Source organism: Chironomus tepperi, unplaced genomic scaffold, assembly GCF_022539635.2.
Source record: "Chironomus tepperi strain 1889 unplaced genomic scaffold, CSIRO-AGI_Ctep_v1 contig_338, whole genome shotgun sequence".
NCBI lineage: Eukaryota > Metazoa > Arthropoda > Insecta > Diptera > Chironomidae > Chironomus > Chironomus tepperi.
Genome location: NW_027226460.1, coordinates 239,817 through 257,385, shown reverse-complemented (window position 1 = coordinate 257,385; position 17,569 = coordinate 239,817). Strand labels below are relative to the sequence as shown.

General features: G+C 30.0%; 5 protein-coding genes across 7 annotated transcripts; 3 read left to right on the top strand and 2 right to left on the bottom strand.

The window, feature by feature from the left end:
* Window positions 1–144: 144 nt before the first annotated feature.
* On the bottom strand, window positions 145–3,211 carry Ocrl (Oculocerebrorenal syndrome of Lowe). The gene is made up of 4 exons (XM_070644653.1): window positions 3,056–3,211; window positions 2,657–2,978; window positions 557–2,584; window positions 145–395 (listed from the first exon to the last, which is right to left on the bottom strand). Exons 1-4 carry the CDS (start codon window positions 3,128–3,130, stop codon window positions 274–276), a joined length of 2,547 nt encoding a protein of 848 aa, XP_070500754.1. The 5' UTR covers window positions 3,131–3,211; the 3' UTR covers window positions 145–273.
* mRpL16 (mitochondrial ribosomal protein L16) lies at window positions 3,170–4,323 on the top strand. Its single transcript, XM_070644660.1, has 5 exons — window positions 3,170–3,322; window positions 3,399–3,470; window positions 3,529–3,617; window positions 3,681–3,870; window positions 3,933–4,323. Exons 1-5 carry the CDS (start codon window positions 3,295–3,297, stop codon window positions 4,268–4,270), a joined length of 717 nt encoding a protein of 238 aa, XP_070500761.1. The 5' UTR covers window positions 3,170–3,294; the 3' UTR covers window positions 4,271–4,323.
* A 116-nt stretch (window positions 4,324–4,439) lies between these two features.
* LOC139093817 (uncharacterized) lies at window positions 4,440–6,597 on the top strand. Its single transcript, XM_070644659.1, has 2 exons — window positions 4,440–4,664; window positions 4,875–6,597. Exon 2 carries the CDS (start codon window positions 4,876–4,878, stop codon window positions 6,295–6,297), a length of 1,422 nt encoding a protein of 473 aa, XP_070500760.1. The 5' UTR covers window positions 4,440–4,664; window position 4,875; the 3' UTR covers window positions 6,298–6,597.
* Window positions 6,598–6,682: 85 nt separating this feature from the next.
* On the top strand, window positions 6,683–8,907 carry LOC139093814 (uncharacterized). Of its 3 annotated transcripts, XM_070644657.1 has the most exons (4): window positions 6,683–6,881; window positions 7,044–8,334; window positions 8,401–8,597; window positions 8,668–8,907. In XM_070644657.1, exons 1-4 carry the CDS (start codon window positions 6,683–6,685, stop codon window positions 8,805–8,807), a joined length of 1,827 nt encoding a protein of 608 aa, XP_070500758.1. In that variant the 3' UTR covers window positions 8,808–8,907. The 3 variants fall into 3 exon arrangements, with proteins under 3 accessions (XP_070500758.1, XP_070500756.1, XP_070500757.1); XM_070644655.1 differs by having other exon boundaries at window positions 6,683–8,334; XM_070644656.1 differs by having other exon boundaries at window positions 6,683–8,334; window positions 8,646–8,907.
* A 333-nt stretch (window positions 8,908–9,240) lies between these two features.
* Glys (glycogen [starch] synthase) lies at window positions 9,241–13,703 on the bottom strand. Its single transcript, XM_070644654.1, has 9 exons — window positions 13,525–13,703; window positions 12,316–12,623; window positions 11,696–12,207; window positions 11,214–11,553; window positions 10,970–11,136; window positions 10,740–10,886; window positions 10,367–10,497; window positions 10,001–10,302; window positions 9,241–9,934 (listed from the first exon to the last, which is right to left on the bottom strand). The coding sequence occupies exons 2-9, from the start codon at window positions 12,556–12,558 to the stop codon at window positions 9,695–9,697; spliced, it is 2,082 nt and encodes a 693-aa protein (XP_070500755.1). The 5' UTR covers window positions 12,559–12,623; window positions 13,525–13,703; the 3' UTR covers window positions 9,241–9,694.
* Window positions 13,704–17,569: the final 3,866 nt, after the last annotated feature.

The following is a 17,569-nucleotide window of genomic DNA, read 5'->3' as shown; positions in this document are numbered from 1 at the left end:
TAAAAAATCGTTTAAAAAATTGATAACAGTTAAAGGTAAATAGAATATGATTTAGAGGAATGTTGAGTGAAGGTACTCAAGAGAAATAAGTACTTATCATGCTGGATTCTAGAAAAATTATAATTCATAATATGCATGAAACAGTTTCCATTAACCACTAACTTTTATTATTTATTTTAACATAAAACATAATTGAGACTTTTCTCAATGTGATGATGATGCAGTGTCCGTTTTTATACACTAGGTTTCCTGATAAATATCAAAATGTTCTTCTTAATGTTTGTCAAACTCGTTTCTTACGAATTCTTTGATGTCATTTGATAAAAATAACATCAGAAATCTTTGACTGAGTTGATCTTGCTTGTGACGGCACAAAGCAGGTGCAAAAATTTTTGCTGTGAATAAAGTTATGAATGTCATTAATTAAATTAATGTAAACATTATTTAAATTACAGAAGAATTTATCTTTACACTTTTACTTCACAATGCTTTTCAATTAGAAATTTTATGCATAAAATTGATTAAAGGTTTGCAATGAAATACTCAATTAACATACCTATAGTTTTGTCATCCATTCCATTGATTGCATAATTTTTTTGAATTTCTTTTAGAAACATTAGAACGTAGATAAATATTTTTCTATTCAAAAGAGGCATTTTATTTTGGATTAATTCACGGCATCTTTCAAAGTTTGGTAGATAGATGGAAAATTCTCTTTCAGTTATCGTTATTAATGGCTCAGGAGATGATTCGAAAATTTTCACTAAAACCTCTGCAGCAGTGTGTGGGGTTCCAGGAAATGGCTCAACAGACCATGTATCTAACCAATCGCGAATTGCACAAATTCTCGGACTCAAGCGATGTTTCCTTTGAACATGAAAAAGATGTGGTATGTTTAGTCCATTGCGATATAAGTAGTCAATCATTAAATAAATTTCACGTGGTCCCTTAGCATTATTGTAGAATGGAATTAAATTATTTACGTCACATTCAATTTCATTTAACTCTTTTAATGAATACTCTAATACAGGTTTGTTTAATTTCATTAAAGTATCAAATCTTAAACCAAATACACTTGGCTGATATTCTCCAAAAATTGTAATAAATATGTCTCGTCCATTCTCAATGTGTAAAACGAGAATATCAAGTGGAACCTTCACACCAGTTTTTGCATCGCACAATTTTTTCATTATTTCTGGTGCTGCTTTTTCATCTATGAATATGTCAATTCGAATACTTAACGAATTTCCTGTCAGTAATTCACCTTTTGGATGTGAAATTTTTAACCAATCTTCACAAACTTTTTCTCGTTCATTGCGTTGATTTTCGGAAGATTTTGGAAGGAATTTGAAATGGGCTGGAAGATGGCAATTATTTGCAACTAGCAATTCGCGACTATAATGTTCGTGATATTGTATAACACCAAAATCTAAATCTGTCTCCGCTACAACCAATTGAGGTTGATTATCATTCTCAAATTTATCTACAGTTTTTAGGACTTCCTCGTGAATTTTTTTAAACTTCTGCTCATCTCGTGTTAAAATATAGGAAATGAAGACTCCATAAACCGGCTTATGATCACTCATTCTTAATTGCATAATGCTATTATAGGCTAATTGTTCAATTCTTGAACCCTTCCACAAAATTCTATCACACCAAGCTGGAGCTCGACTTTTTTCACTCGAATCCCATTCATCAGTTCCTGGATCGTATTTGTATGTTGCTCTAAAAGTAATCTTTCCTTCCTGGAAATCCCTAAAAACTCGTTTCTTCTGTTTTTCAATATGCAATTGATCAAAATAAAACCATTTGTCATAATTACAAAACGTTCTAATTTGGTCATCATCGGCGATAGTTATTCGATAGTTAAGATCACCAATCCAAAAGATTTGATCATGTTCAAGAATATTTCGGCTTCTAAATCCATCATTAAATTGCATCCGTCTTAATATTTCGTCGTGGTCTTCATTTCTTCGTTCAAATTCTTGAACGTGAGCAGCAAGATGGGAATTTACAAAGCATAAACATGTTTCGTTTAGTTGAAAACTTGCTCCAACTCCTCCCTTATTCCCAAATTTTAAAGTTCCTGTTCCAACCATAGATGTACAAATTTTAGAAATTGATGATCTAATCGATTTCTTGACTAAAATAGTCAACATCATGCCTACAAGTCTAACAGTCACAAGTTCTTCATATATATCTGAGGGATGTGCTCCTTCTAATATTTTTGCAATCCAATTATAATCGGGGCGCGTTTCACTTTTAATTATTGTTTCTGCAGACATGTCAATTTCTTGTAAACCGACGCAATAAATATCGGGTGCATCGTTTGTGGTAAATAAAAGCTCTCGTAAGCTCAACTCATCAACAGGCTGGTTAAGATTAACATTCCATGTTGCACAGTAAATCTTGTACGGCTCATACAATGTATACTCAGGTTTTCTCCGCTCTAATTCCTCACGAAACTTTGACTCACGATTTTTAGGAGGAAATTTATTGCTTGCAATGTTATAATCAATCTCAGTGAAATCAGAGCTTTTATAAGTTTGTAACCATGAAAAGTCTCCATTTTCTTCTGTATATTCTGAAAATATAAGTAAGAACCAAAAATTAAGATAACTAAATTATTGTAAATAATAATTTGCCAAGTAGATACCTTGAATTAATTTTTTCAAAATTTTCTCAAAAACTTCTTTGCTTCTGAACGTCTCGTCATCGGGATAATAATAGTACGTGGAATTCTCATTTCCACTCATTATTTGAAATTGATGTGATGAAACTCCATATCCAGGAGTCGAATTGTCAATCAGAAATGTTTCATTTATTGGATGAACTGAATTAATATGTAGATCCGATAAATTAATAGGTGGATGATTGTAACAATCAAATGAGAAGAGAGCTGAAGAACTGCCCGATTTCACGACAGCTAAAATACGATTTCGATGTTCTGCTCCAACAATTTGGTATGCTTCAAAAATCTATAGAAAGAATAATAATAAAGAATAATTAATCTTTTGAGATAATAAAAATTTTTTTTTTAAATTTCAAAACATACAGCCACAACAACTTCTCCAAGTCTAAACTTCTTTTCCACAGTTAAGAAAGTGGAGTGCTTTGTATTATCACTCATGATTTTATTAACTTATCATTCTTTGAATATTTAATTAAATAAAAGAAAAAACTTTATATTTAGAGGGGAACGTCATCAACAACAGACATGCCCTATAGAAAAAAAATGTAGATATTCCACTTAAAGAAGTTCCACAAAAGCGTGAAAAAATTGTAAACATAAAAATGCTGAGCACCAAAATTAGTTTATTTGGTAAGTAAGATCACGTTAATTCTTTTTAAATATTATTTAATTTGCTAATATTTATTACTTTATATTGTTATTACAGTAAACTTAGCACCAATTCGGTTTGTTCCAGTTGCTTTTTTGAAAAATTTTGCAGCACCTCCAAAATATGATCGTAATTATTAAATAAACTTATAATACTTCTTAATTAACTAATTAATTAAATTTTTAAGATGTTGAATTCGTTGAAAGACCAAAGTTACGATTCTTTGAAAAGGTTCCACAATATCCAGCAAATTTGAAACCACCCAAAATTCAAAAAGTGAGTTATATATTATTAAAATTAAATTATTAATTGGATTTACTATTTCTTTGTTATTTTTAGAGATTAAGATATATGAGAGGTCCTGAAGAAGTTCACAATTTTCTTTTGCACGAGCAGTATGGAATTCAAGCTATGGGCGGTGGACGTATGCGATGGGGTCACTTTGAGATGCTCCGTCTTAGCATTGGTCGCAAAATGGACACAAATAGAATGTTTGCGATTTGGAGAATTGATGCTCCTTGGCAGCCAGGTAAAAAGTCTGAAATATAGATGAATGAAAACATTTTTTTTTTATTTGAAAATCTTTTATAGTAACAAGAAGAGGACAAGGTCAACGTTTGGGAGGCGGAAAAGGAGCAATTGATCATTATGCAACGCCTATAAAAAAGGGAAGAATAATTGTTGAGTTGGGTGGTAAATGTGAATTCGAAGAAGTAGAAGAATTTCTTCAAAAATATGCCAACCAACTCCCGTTTCCAGCAAGAGCAGTTTCCCATGAAATGCTCCTAAATGAAAAGAATGAAATCGAAGAACTTGAGAGAGCAAACATTAATCCTTATACTTTAAAATATGTTATTCAGAATAATTTAGGAGGTTGTCATAAATGGCTTAGACCAATTGATCATAAGCAATTTGGAAAATTTGAATAGTTTAACTAACATCAATAATAAATAAATTAAATAGTCATAATGAATTCATACTAAATATAACATAAATCTTTAAATTAATTATTATGAAAATATTTTTTTCTGCTATTTTTTTTACAAAAATACTCAACAATTTAACTAGCAAAAGGTCTCAATAGCATTAAACGTTGAGATTCTCAAATCATCGTATAGAACACGAACAAACGAGTACATACTCAGAAAGGTATCTAAAAATTTAGATAAGACTTATCAGATTTTTATACAAGGAAAATAAATGTAAAAGTGCAAATGATAAAAAACAGTTGATTGTTAGACATTGTTGAAGATAGGAGGGAAATAAGCAGTAAGGTCGAGTTTGAAAAAAAAATTGCACAATTTTCAACAGAAGATATTTAAGGTAAATTGATAACAAAATTAATAATTTATTAATTAATATTTTCGCATAATTAAATCGAAATCAGAATGATTTTGGCAAGGAAATTAATTAACTTTTATCAAAGATTCTTAACTATGACAAAAATTACTTTGAATTGATAAATTCTTACAAACACGCCCAAATCTTAAAAATTTAGTCTGACATAATTAATCTTGAATGTTATTTTTTTAGAATGGGAAATTTAAGGAAAATTATAATTTTCTTCTTCTTGACGGTTCATTTGTTTGAGTTAATTGAATGTGCTCCCACAATAAATGAAGAATCGATCATTGTAGTAGATCCTTGCGAAAGTGAAGAGCTCCTAAACTGCAAAAATGATAATAATGATGAATGTGAAAAAATTAATAATGAAAGAATTGTCAAAAGACAAAAAATTTGCGAAGAAAATATAAATTGTTCATACTGCAATTTTGATTCACTGCCAGAAGTTTCAACATTAAATGAAACAAACTTAGTTATTCAACCAGAAATTATACCAACATTAAGTCCACCATCCGAAGTGTCTGCTGAAAAGAGTATTTCAATAAACGAAACAATTACAATCGATGCTGACATATCTACAGTTACGGAAAATCAACCGATCAATGAAAATGATAAGAAATCTGCGAAATTGATAGAGAGAAATATTGTTATCGCAAATGACAATGAAACGCATTATTATCGAGGATATGTAGATCCATCGTCAAATATCACTACCATAATACGCTTGACAAATTTAATAAATAACACAAATGTTATCAACATGCCGACTACATTAAATAATACAAATATAAATAACATTCACGTATACAGTAATAAAAGTTCGAACAATGGTGGAAAATTTGGATTGGGATATACGGAAGAGGGCTCCTGTTGCTGGACAATGAAACCAGGAACCCGATGTAAGAAGACTACCGTCGGTCCGAAATGTGAACATAAAAAAGTAAAAGTTTGCGGAAAACAGTGCACTAAAAAAATGATTCACCAGAAAAATCCTTGTAATAGTATTCCTCAATGGCCTTACGTAATTTGTCAGCAACAAATGAATCCTGGATTTTCACCATATCCATATTATCCACAATATTCTCCTCCAACATATCCACAATTTGAGGATGATTTTGACGATGATGATGATTTACCATTATTTCCTGAAGATGAAGAACTACTGAAAGCTGAATCGGGATGGGTCGTAATGCAAGAAAAATGTAAAATTGTTAGTGAAGATGGTTTACATATTTCTAATTGCACAGAAAACAATATAGAATTTGAACATCCATATGCCAGGAATTCAATTGATGATCAGCAAAAAAGAACAGTTCGACATGCAGGAAAGATCCCACAAAATATGCCAACGCAAAATATGCCCCCTCAATTTTATGGATACCCAATGATGCAGCCTATTTACCTCCAACCAATACCAATTTACATACCTCAGTATTATCCACCACAGCCATTAATGAATAATTATCCGCAGCAGTTACCATTTCCACCATTAGATACTGATCAGTACTATGAAGAGCCAATTATTCAACAAAAAGCTCTTAATCCTTATAAAAAATCAAGAAAGCATGCAAAAAAACATCCAATTGTAATTGAGCATGATGAAGAATTGTAAAATTTATGTTTTTAGTAACATCATAAACAAAAAAAAAATTAAAGCTATTTACTTATTGCCACACATTATTTAAAAGTGTTCATTCATACATATGTATATATTATTTTTAAATATTATTTATTAATTATGAGTATCAGTTTAAATCATTTTAATGATACGTGGAAATTACTCATCACACATATATGAACTTTTAGCATTAAACTGAGAATAAACGTGATTTTGGCATCAAAATACTAAAAAGAAAATTTTGTTAGATTCTCAAACATTTAAAATAAATCTCAATTATGAGGTGACCCGTGATGCTGATATGGTTTTAATTTCTTAAAATAATTGCACATAAAATATCAGTTTTGTGACAATTTTCAACTGAAACGGATCGAAAAATATGAAACTACGGATTCTTATTCTTCTTATATCATTCGAGTGTATATTTGCGCAAGATGTAGAAGTACCTGAAGATCTTTTGAAGCCTAAAACTACAACGCCGGAGTATGAAGACGAAACAACACAATATACAACTATTGAAACAACGACTGAATTTATAACGACAACCTCAAACGATTTCATTGAAGACACTACTAAAGGTTCGTTAGATCTTAATCTAAACAATCCAAAATCAGACAAACTAACTGATAATAAACTTCCACTTTATGCATATCCACAATATCCGAATTTATTTCCCAACTATTTGCAAAATCCTCAATATGAAACACCAAACTGCAATCAAAATCCACCATCACATCCAGTTGTAATACCACCAATTTATGATTCGAAAACTGTTGAGCCAGAGATTGAAGAAAATATAGAATGTCCAATTGGTTTTATTAAAAGCGAATCAAATTGTATTCCGCTTCATTCCTATAACTGTCCATTTAATTATATTTGGAAAAATGATAGATGTGTGTTATCAAAAACTGTTTGCCCGCTGAACTTTGAACATGATGGTACGTCATGTGTAGAGATACATTTTTGTCCTTCAAATCATGTTTGGAAGGATGGAAAATGTGTATTACCAGAACCAACATGTCCTATTGACAGGCAGTGGAATGGAAATACATGTGAAATAATTAACATAGAATGTCAACCTGGATTTGTTTTAAAAGGCAAAGAATGTATCTTTGAAGAAATTACATGTCCAAATGGATTCACTTTAGTAAATGAACAGTGTATTAAACCTCCTCCAGTTTGCATGCCAGGTTATGAGCTTCAAGAGTCAGGATTTTGTTTACAAATCAATAAAAAGTGTCCTCCAGGAACAGTCATGATTAATGAAAAATGTCAAGAAACAACAGTAACATGCTTACCAGGATATGAAAAAATTGGAAATCAATGCTATAAAATATTAGAAATACCCACAGTTCCTCTTCCTCTAGAAACAACCACCACAACTAAACAACCTACTATTACTCATCCAATTGATTTACCACCTGAATTAACAACAGAATCGATTATTCCAGACTTTCCTCCACCACCACCATTGACCAAAATTTGTCCAGATGATTTCATCTTTCACAACGGTCAATGTTATAGATGTCCCGCAGGTTATTCGTTATGTAATGGGATGTGTTTGCGAAATGTTGCTCCTTGTCGTCCTAATTATCCAACAATTCCTATGCCTATACCTCCAAACTTTTATCCAAATATTCCTATACCTAACATTAATATTCATTTAAATATTCCCAGTCATGACATTCCTAAAATTCAACCTATTCCACGTTCTGATATAAAACCGATCAATATTATAAATCATATTGAACCCATCAATAATACAATCCATAACATCAATAATGTAACACATCCTGTTACTTTGAACAATGTCAATGAGAACAACATTTATGTATACACTGATACTCAATGTTCTGATGGGAAAATTCGTACTACGATTATAAAAAATAATCAAACAATTGTTGGATGTGATGATAAAGACAGCAATTTGAAACTTGAAAGTTCAACTGAAAAAACCACTACAGAAGAGTCAGACGTGCGTGATGAGGAAAATATAAAACCACAAAAATGTTGTGAAATTGTAACACCTAGGTACTCAAGATTTTTTATATAGTAAATTTTGTGATTTCATTGTCTTTTAAATTTCAATAATTTTAGACGTTGCAAGAAAAGATTCACAAATCAATGGATGTGCACGCACAGAAGATATAAACATTGTGGAGAAATTTGTATAGCTAATCGTCTTTATGTTAAACCCCCTGCAACAGTTTGGTCAAATCAAATTTTAACAATTGCACCATCTCCAATTCAAACATACATCAAACCCTGCTTTGGGCAAGATTGCCCTAGTGTTGGTAAGTAAAAGTATTACTTATTAATAAGTACCTAAATTAATTTGATAGAATTAAATGTAAATTGCAATAGACTGTTCTGGATGTATCGATGGAAGCTTCAATTGTTCACCGCAATGCTACACCTACCCATGCTATGGTGAAGGATGTACTTATATCGATCAAAATCAATTCTGCGAAAATTACAGCGATAAAGAATTTTGCGATAGATGAGTCAAGAATTTCAAATTTCATATTTACAGTTTACATCAATAAATAAAAATTTTATGACATTAAAAATTATAAATAAATTTTTCAAAAATATATCTTCATACTTTATTGACCTCATTGAGCTAAATAATCTAAAAAAAAATTTCAATTGCTTCATGTTTTTTGAACATTCTTCTTTTTTTGTCTAATTGTTCGGTAAACTTTATATTGCATACAATAAGAGTGTATATTAATTACTTATTATCAGCGAATGTCTAATAAAAATTACTTAATCGATCAATAAACTTTATTATTTTTAAACGCTTTTTATATTTGAATTGTATTACATACTCTTTCATTATATGTATATACATATTTATGAAGTTCATAAGCACAAAAATTAAAAAAATATACCTACATAATTCTTCTACAAATTACTAAAAGATTCCTCATTGCACTCATTTATGTTAATTTTTATTAAAACTGAATTTTATTTTTTTTTAGGAAACGTAACTTTTATGGCATCGTGTAACTATTGGTCACGATAAAGGATGAAAAATATAATAACAAAAACTATAAAAATGTGTGTATAAAACTTTTGAACTATTTAACAACCTTATAATGCTCTTTTCAAACTTGGAATCCAAGGCTTGGATCTTATTTGATTAACATTAAAGAGATGATACAATTAAATGAACACGAGAGACTAACAAAAATTACATTTACATTTTTTTTTTTTAAAAAAAAGAACATTGATATACTACAAGTACGGCAATTTACTAAACGTTCCCAATCTTGCATTCATTTTGTTCAAATTGTAAAGGATACGTTAAAACAATTTATTGAGAATTATTGTGATGTTGGCATTTTTATAAGAAGAACTTTTTTGTCTTCTTACTTTTCTCCTTTTTTCATTTATTCATTCCCAACTCATGCAATTCTTGATCTTCATCAACACTGTCTTCATCATCCGAGCCATGAACGCTGGGAGCTGGAGTAGTATGACGCGAAGAAGATGGTGAAGGTGGTGCACTGACAGGACGTGTATAATAATTGAAACTGTTTGCTCGACTGTAGACACTTTCACCGATTTCATCAATATAGTCAGTATAGACTGTTTGCAATGCTTTAACACGAGCATGTCTATAGTACTGCATTCAAAATAAAGAAGATATTAATTTTATTATAATTTAGTAAATATTTTGATAAATTCTTACGATTCCTAAATTCTTCCAGTCAAGCAAATCACTTAAACGCTCAGTTCTGTTACGCATGATAATACGTTGACGACGATTAAGTTTGGAGAAATCAAACATAAATTGTGCCAGTTGTTGAATTGAGTTTTCTAATCCAATGAATCTTCTATCAACAATGTAAATTCCATACGATTTAGGATCAGTAATGTGTTCATGCATAAAACAACCAAAGCCTGATAAATTTGTTGTTACACTTGGAATTCCCATAACTGTACATTCAGCTGGCGTATAGCCCCAAGGTTCGTAATATGAAGGAAAAACACCTAATAAAGTTAAAACATAAAGTAAGTTAATTAGACTCTCTTGAGCATACATTGCACAACTTACCCAAATGACATCCACGAACAAACTCTTCGTATTCCAAACCAAATAAAGGATTTGTTGAATTCAAAAATTCTGGATGAAAAACAATTTTTACGCGATCGTTAACTGTGTTGAAGAGATTACAGCGACGAATGCTGTTGAATAATTGAGATATTACTTTCATAATCTTTCATACATATAAATATGCATTCTGAGGTTAGAATTGAATTAAAAAACGCTGTCGATAAGGAAGTGTAAACTCATTGACAGTTAAGAATTGAAAATAAACAAATCGTAAAAAAGAATATTGTTGCATTTTTTTCTTATGCAGCAAATGAACTTGACTTCTTTTGGCTTATTGCCACAGAATAAAAATAAAACAAGTAAATTTTCTTACGAATTCAAGACAGGATCATTCCAATCATCAACTATATTATGGGTAGTCACAGGTGGCATTCCGTGTCGTTGAAGAGAATAAAGACAACGCTTTATTTTTACAACATCTTCTTTTGTCAGCAACTGATTGCTATCAGGGAGACGTCCGCTATATTTAAAATAAGATAAAAGTATTGAAAATCCAGTTAGGACGATTTATGTGCGTAAATGATATGAAAGCGTGACACTTACGATAAACATGTATCATACATGCGTTTACCAATTTGTTGTTGAATATTATTAATTGTATCACGCAATTGCTTTGTAACTGCATGACCTCGAAGTGATTCTACATTAAAGTTATTTGTTTTTGCTGGAAAAATTAAAAATGCAACTACAGTTGTATCAGGCATTGATGACTATTAATTAGAATAGAAAAATACGATTATTATCAATTTAATTATCTTCCAATTAACAAAGCTTCTCAGTTAGTTACCTTAAGTTGATGGTTTAAACGAGCAAGCGCCTCAATGAAAATATCAGCACCCTTATTACTAAATTCATAACGTCCAGCGATGAAAAAGTAAAGTGTCTTATCCAAATTGAAGTCAAAATGCCCAAAAAAGTGACCACGAACAAATTCATGAATTTTGTCCTTGGCCATGGCATGCAAGTTTTGGAACTCATGAATAGCTGAGAATTTTTTAACATTCAAGCCATTTGGTGTAATAAAATCAGGACGTCTTTTCAGAAGATGCTCAGCTTCGTAGCCCGTGATTTCTGAGACGGTTGTAAACACGTGTGATAAATGAGCACCTCCACGTTCTAAGCAGTATCTGCAACGAGATGTGTTTTGTTGTAAATTAAATTGTTTTGAAATATATATAACAATATAACAATAACGCAATATAATATGGCTATTGAATTATTCTGATAGTTTAGAAAATATAAGTATAATAAAAAAGAAAAATCACGTACCGATGATAAATTTGACGTTTTCCCGCTTCTTCATCAACCGAGAATTTGTCTAGATTGTTGTAAAAGTCGGTGTTGCCAGCGCATAAATAACGTCCAAGTAAAGTAGCGTGAGTCGTAAATACAGTAGCTACATCTATTTGTCTTGTTCGAATAGCAATTAAACCAACACCAGCTTGCCATTCATGAAAATGGGCTACAATTTTTGGTTCAGAAATACCGCGCTCTTGGGAGTATTTTTCAGCAGCAACTTTAAATTCGCCAATAAAATGTGCAATCATGTATCCAAGGATAACAGCGTCATTACATTCAATGTCCAAATGTGGAATTCCAATATTACATTTTTGCCATAATTCTTGTCTAAATTCATCCAGTTTCCATGCAGCTGATCCAATATCGAATAAAATAATTTGTGGATTCCCATCGACAAGCCAGCGTCCACAATGAATTTTATACCCAACAGTTCTCATTGCATTAACAGCCCATTGAAATGGTGAATTATTTGGGAATTCGCACTATAAGATTATATAAACTTAAGAATTTTATCGATTTTTTTATTCTTTAATTTAGCAACATCCAGCATACTCAAACTTTCAAGGTTGCGAAATATTTTTGAAACAAACCTCTTCAACTTCTTGTCGGGCGCTTTCCTCTTTATACGGTCCCATTAAGCAATATTGATCTCCAAGCTCTTCAGTTGATACAAATGCTTTAGATCTGATGACAGTGTAAATACCACCGACCTTGTTTGCTGCTTCCCATGCTACCTCAAATGTAAACCGATTTTCAGATGATGCAGTATGACCTCGATCAAGAAAATCCAACAAATCAGCGCCAGACTCAACACGTGAAATGCGGCGACTCATTTTGATAACTTGCTATTGTTATTTTTAATATAAATTGTTTTTAATTTTCTCTGCTGTTTGTGACGCTTTATGACGTGCAAAAAATAAAACAAGACAAGAAAATATAAAATTAGAAAAATGAAATTGCTTATTTAATAAGACTATTAGGAAGAGCAAAGCAAAAGTGTCTGGCATTAATTCATTGCACGAAAATGAAATTTAAATGACCCTGACCTATGAAGAATAAGCAACAATGACAGTGAAAATCAAGATCTTGCAATATAATTAAGATGAGATAGTATACCTAGATAAGAAGTTTCGATTACTTAAGTTTACTAATTTTTTGATAGAATATCATACAATTCTCTTGACATTATCTACGATGGAGAGACAGAGTCACAAAAAAGAAGGGGGAATATTATGTTACCGGCATTTAAAATTCTTCTTAATTTTCTTTTCAAGGGCTATTAAAGGTTATTCAATTTAATATTGAATTGCATTCTACAGTCAGTAAGACGTATAAAAATGTGGACATAAGATAGAGGACGAGAAAAATATAATATAGGAAGTAGTTTTTCATAAATGAACTTCCGAATTTTCATTACGTTTTTCACGCTTCAATTCCTTTCTCTTTTTTTAAATAAAAATTTTAATGCGACTTCAAATTTTCATCATAAGAAATATGAAAAAAATGTCTGCGAGACTATTGAATAATCTTTATGTGAGCAACCTTTTAATATCAGACAGATGAAAGAAATTAGTATGTGTATTAAGAGAAGATTATGGAGGCTACGAGATATGAATTTTTCACATTCACTTTTTGTCACTTATTCGGTGTTCTTACATGTATATATAACCGGTTGTAGTTAAAAGAATTGAAGTTGCACGCATTATAAGCATGAATCGTTAAATCCTATACTATGATTATATTTTAAGACAACATATTCAGAGAAAATTCTAAAAAGGTCATGACAAGGACATACTTACTAAATAAACTGTCTTATAAGAATTTTTGTATGAAAACTATTGTACAATAATATGACAATATGCTAAATTTGTGCACTTCAAATAACTTATGGAATCAACTTTAATTAATTTGCTTAATATTCTATACTTTACAATTAAAAATACTTTTAATTTACGAATTTATGTACTTATTCCACCGACAGAACAATCAAAAATGATTATTTTATAAATTAAAATTTGTTTGTAAACCCTGAAAAACATTTGTAAGGTTCAAAAAAAAAAATTCCAAGATTCAAATTATTTATGCTCGTTATGAATTGGATTTTCGAGAATCGTTATTTCTAAACAGTTTATAGCCTCTAATTCACGACTGTTTGTTTAAGGTGTTAAACATGCATCTGTATTGTTGTCAATAATTGCTTGAATTTCTATTAGGCACCTATAATTTTAAAAAGAAACATGAAAAAAAAAAATGAAAAAATTAGCAATATTCACTTTAATTCAACGTGATAATTATCAATCATTTCATATTAAACGTATTCATTAATAAAATGTTATCAGTACAGAAACAGAAAATTTTATATACTGAACACTAAAACAGAAATAAACAATTGTCAAGCATACTGGTGAAGCATTCTGTTTCGAGTATGTAATATAATTGGACTATCAAAATTTACAATTTTTCTGGTGCTTTATGATGATTACTTTTTTATCGACACATACAGAAAAAAATGTGCATTGGACTGAAGCACATTAACGGAGAATTTATTATGTTTTTCATCCCAATTTAATCAATAGATTCCCCTTTTTATTGATCCTATTTCTTGTACATGATCCCGGATTTTTTGCCATCATAGACAGCATATGGTACTACTGATTAATTGGTTAAAATTCAGGGAATATAACCCAAATATAACATACGTTCATTGAGGTTAAATGCCTCTTTAACAATAATTCTTATCAGTGACCATACAGTCAGCCATAATTTTTTCAGATCCATGCCTAAAAGTCAATATTCCTTAAATATATTTTGATATAATACTGTCAAAGAAATTTACGATTTCATGTCGGGCGTGACTTAACAGTTTACTAAACCATGTATATGTATTACTGCATATAAGACTTTAGGGAGAAGGAAGAACAATAAAGAATGTATAGCAGAGGATAGCACATAGATGTTAATCATTTTCTAGTACATTTTAATTAAGGTCATAAATGTCAAGTTGAGCTTATTCACGTGCCTACCCATCCATTTTTTTTAATTCGTTTGTTCACTTAAAAAAGTTAGAAGTAAATGTAAAAGGACATATAATTAACAATAATGAAACAACCAAAACGCAAAAAAGACCAGTAGAAGGAAGAAAAATTAGGAGATATTTGTTATCGAAAGGTATAAACTGATATAAACAAGGAAAGACACATGCCTGCGTTCGTAATTTCAATGCATGTACATACAAAAAATGTCCAACAGCAACTCCCAAATTGTTGACAAAAAGTAGAAGTAATTTGAATATTGTGACAATTTTATTTATTGTCACTAATAAATTTATTTTGTTATGTGCTCACAGTCCGTGAATTTTGAAAAATAAAAAAAGAAAAGACGAAAATAAAATATAACAACTAAAAAAGCAGTAATAACAGAAAAGAGTCAAACAATTCTCAGTTGGATACTCTCTAGTGCCTTATTATGAATTAAGTTATTATATGAATTTATATTTTCTTTTATCCATCTTACAACGCCATACTCTAACTAGCATAACAAAATGACTAATAATTTGCTGTTTGTAATTTCTTTCCCCCGTCTAAAAGATCTTCTTTTGCATGATGTCATTAGTTTTATAAACAACATAAACTTTTCTTTCATTCGTGGTCGATTGACGCTGTAGAAAATAAAAGATCTTTAAATTTATTGATAAATTACGCTTAACAGTGATATTTTTTTCTTAAAAAAAGAATCATGAAAGCTTAAAAAGGAAAGATAGTCACACAATCTATTTATAGTCATGAATATTGTATTAATAGTCTAATTTCAAAGACTTCTAAGCTCGATTGTGGTTGCATATCAAATAATAAGCATAATGCTGATGATTCCATTATTTTGATTAAAATTTTATTATTCCCCTCAAGATGCTGATGATGTGAGTCTGAATGAGTCTGGCTAAAATAATCTATTTTATTTGCTGATGACTGCTGCCACAAAATGCGAACATTATTAGATGTCAAAGCTTTTCTTCTTCTTTCCATTTTTGGTAATATGTCGTCGTTTTGCTTTCATAATACCATAATCATACCATAAAGTTTGAGATTCTCTATGCTTGTATGTATGTGAAGAAAAACAACAACGAGAGATATTCATAATCATGATTATACTGAATATTACAAGAACTGAAATATATGATAAGTATGTGAACATTCATGTATGAGAGATGAAGATAATAAATTTGACTAAAGAATATGCTGATATCTATCTATTTTTGGTTAAGTGGAAAATAACTAAAGTATGCATGATCATGATGATGATAATAATAATAAATTTTGGGGATCTATTTGCAAAAAACGGAAAAAGGAATACTTTTTATTAAAGACAAAAGCAAATGAATGGTTTCCAGATCTTCCCGTTCTCATATCAAGAGCAAGAAAAAAATCATATAAACATTATCCTTAAAATAAAAACCATCAGGAATTATGGTACTGATGCATCATATATTATAAAGCAGAAGCAGCAGTTGAACCACAATATGCTTGATAAAACTGTGTTTAATCATAAAAATAGGAATTTTTATCGTTTTTGATTCAATATATTAAATTAGTCTACGTAGCAACACTTCAAAGCATGTAAAAGGAAATTTCATCGTAATTATGTTCGAAATATTGTTTGTTTCCTCTAGTGCTTTTAATATTATTAATATTCACATTTACATAAAACTTCATTGCACATAAAATTGAATAAATATCAAAATTGAGCTAAGGCAAGTGTAAAGAAGATATAAACATGATGATGAAAATATGCCTTAAAGACTAATTGAATATTTTATAAACGAACTTGAAACGAACATACCAAGATATTATTTTTTGCTACTTTTATATATATCCATGGTGCACCTTTATTTAGAGTGATATGTGTCCATTTATATGTGTCCATGCAACCATTTCTATTATATTTGATTTAAAAATTTGGCTGTCAGAAAAGTTAAACTTATGAAACATTTAACATTTTAAGATGATTAATGTTGAACCTCCATATATTATTCTGAATACACTTGGACTCCAATAAGAAAAATCAATTTCATTGAAAAATTCGATTTGACCACCCATGACTAGTCATATTTAATTACTAATTTTATTCTCTGTCTATATTTTGCGTTGCTCAGTTTGGTTTGTCAATCTCAATTAGAATCAAATGATAGGTAAAATCCTTTGACAGAATATTTTTCACATATTTATTGACAGTTGTTTATATGACTCAACATTGTGTAGAGAGTTTTTAAAGAAAACACACAAAATATTTGATTTTAATATTTTTTATTTCATTATTTATTTGTCCATTGAAATAGAAATGGAAATGTGGAAGAATTACAACAGCAAAATGAAAACAGGCAAATAGAATTTCAATCAAAAAAGTCTCAGAATGAGAATAAAAAGTAAATAAATATAATTTTAGAAGCAGATGGTTGATTGATTAAAATATTTGTTCAACGATGTCAAATTTTAATTCATAGAGTATCTTTCATGTCTAACTCAAAAAGTGCATTTTAAGTCTTATTGTTATATGACATTATAATATTTATAATAATCGTTTCATATGCTAAATAATTTTTATTTCATTGAAATTGTTTCAAAGATGACATTTATGACGATACTAAGTTATAAAATGTAATGAAAATCTGTGGTAACGAAAAACTCTCAATTAGGGTTTTCAATACCGGTATCAAAATACCGGTATACCGAAATAATTTGAAAACCGAAATACCGGTATTGAAGATTTTCAAATACCGGTATTTTCGGTATGGAAAAATGCAAGGAAAATTATAAAGTTTTAGTAAATTTCCGGTAAATTTTAAGATTT

What these genes read in the sequence shown, in the direction of transcription:
- Glys (XM_070644654.1), bottom strand. Translation starts at nt 12,558, where the DNA reads ATGAGTCGCCGCATTTCACGTGTTGAGTCTGGCGCTGATTTGTTGGAT. An exon ending in AAACGTCAAATTTATCATCG is followed by an intron (nt 11,554 to 11,695) that starts GTACGTGATTTT and finishes ATCTCGTTGCAG; the next exon opens with ATACTGCTTAGAACGTGGAG. An exon ending in TGTTCGTGGATGTCATTTGG is followed by an intron (nt 10,303 to 10,366) that starts GTAAGTTGTGCA and finishes TAACTTTATTAG; the next exon opens with GTGTTTTTCCTTCATATTAC.
- Ocrl (XM_070644653.1), bottom strand. Translation starts at nt 3,130, where the DNA reads ATGAGTGATAATACAAAGCACTCCACTTTCTTAACTGTGGAAAAGAAG. An exon ending in TTGGAGAAGTTGTTGTGGCT is followed by an intron (nt 2,979 to 3,055) that starts GTATGTTTTGAA and finishes TTCTTTCTATAG; the next exon opens with ATTTTTGAAGCATACCAAAT. An exon ending in AATGGATGACAAAACTATAG is followed by an intron (nt 396 to 556) that starts GTATGTTAATTG and finishes CTTTATTCACAG; the next exon opens with CAAAAATTTTTGCACCTGCT.
- mRpL16 (XM_070644660.1), top strand. Translation starts at nt 3,295, where the DNA reads ATGCTGAGCACCAAAATTAGTTTATTTG. An exon ending in AACCACCCAAAATTCAAAAA is followed by an intron (nt 3,618 to 3,680) that starts GTGAGTTATATA and finishes TGTTATTTTTAG; the next exon opens with AGATTAAGATATATGAGAGG. An exon ending in TGATGCTCCTTGGCAGCCAG is followed by an intron (nt 3,871 to 3,932) that starts GTAAAAAGTCTG and finishes AATCTTTTATAG; the next exon opens with TAACAAGAAGAGGACAAGGT.
- LOC139093817 (XM_070644659.1), top strand. Translation starts at nt 4,876, where the DNA reads ATGGGAAATTTAAGGAAAATTATAATTTTCTTCTTCTTGACGGTTCAT.
- LOC139093814 (XM_070644655.1), top strand. Translation starts at nt 6,683, where the DNA reads ATGAAACTACGGATTCTTATTCTTCTTATATCATTCGAGTGTATATTT. An exon ending in TGTGAAATTGTAACACCTAG is followed by an intron (nt 8,335 to 8,400) that starts GTACTCAAGATT and finishes CAATAATTTTAG; the next exon opens with ACGTTGCAAGAAAAGATTCA. An exon ending in GCAAGATTGCCCTAGTGTTG is followed by an intron (nt 8,598 to 8,667) that starts GTAAGTAAAAGT and finishes AAATTGCAATAG; the next exon opens with ACTGTTCTGGATGTATCGAT.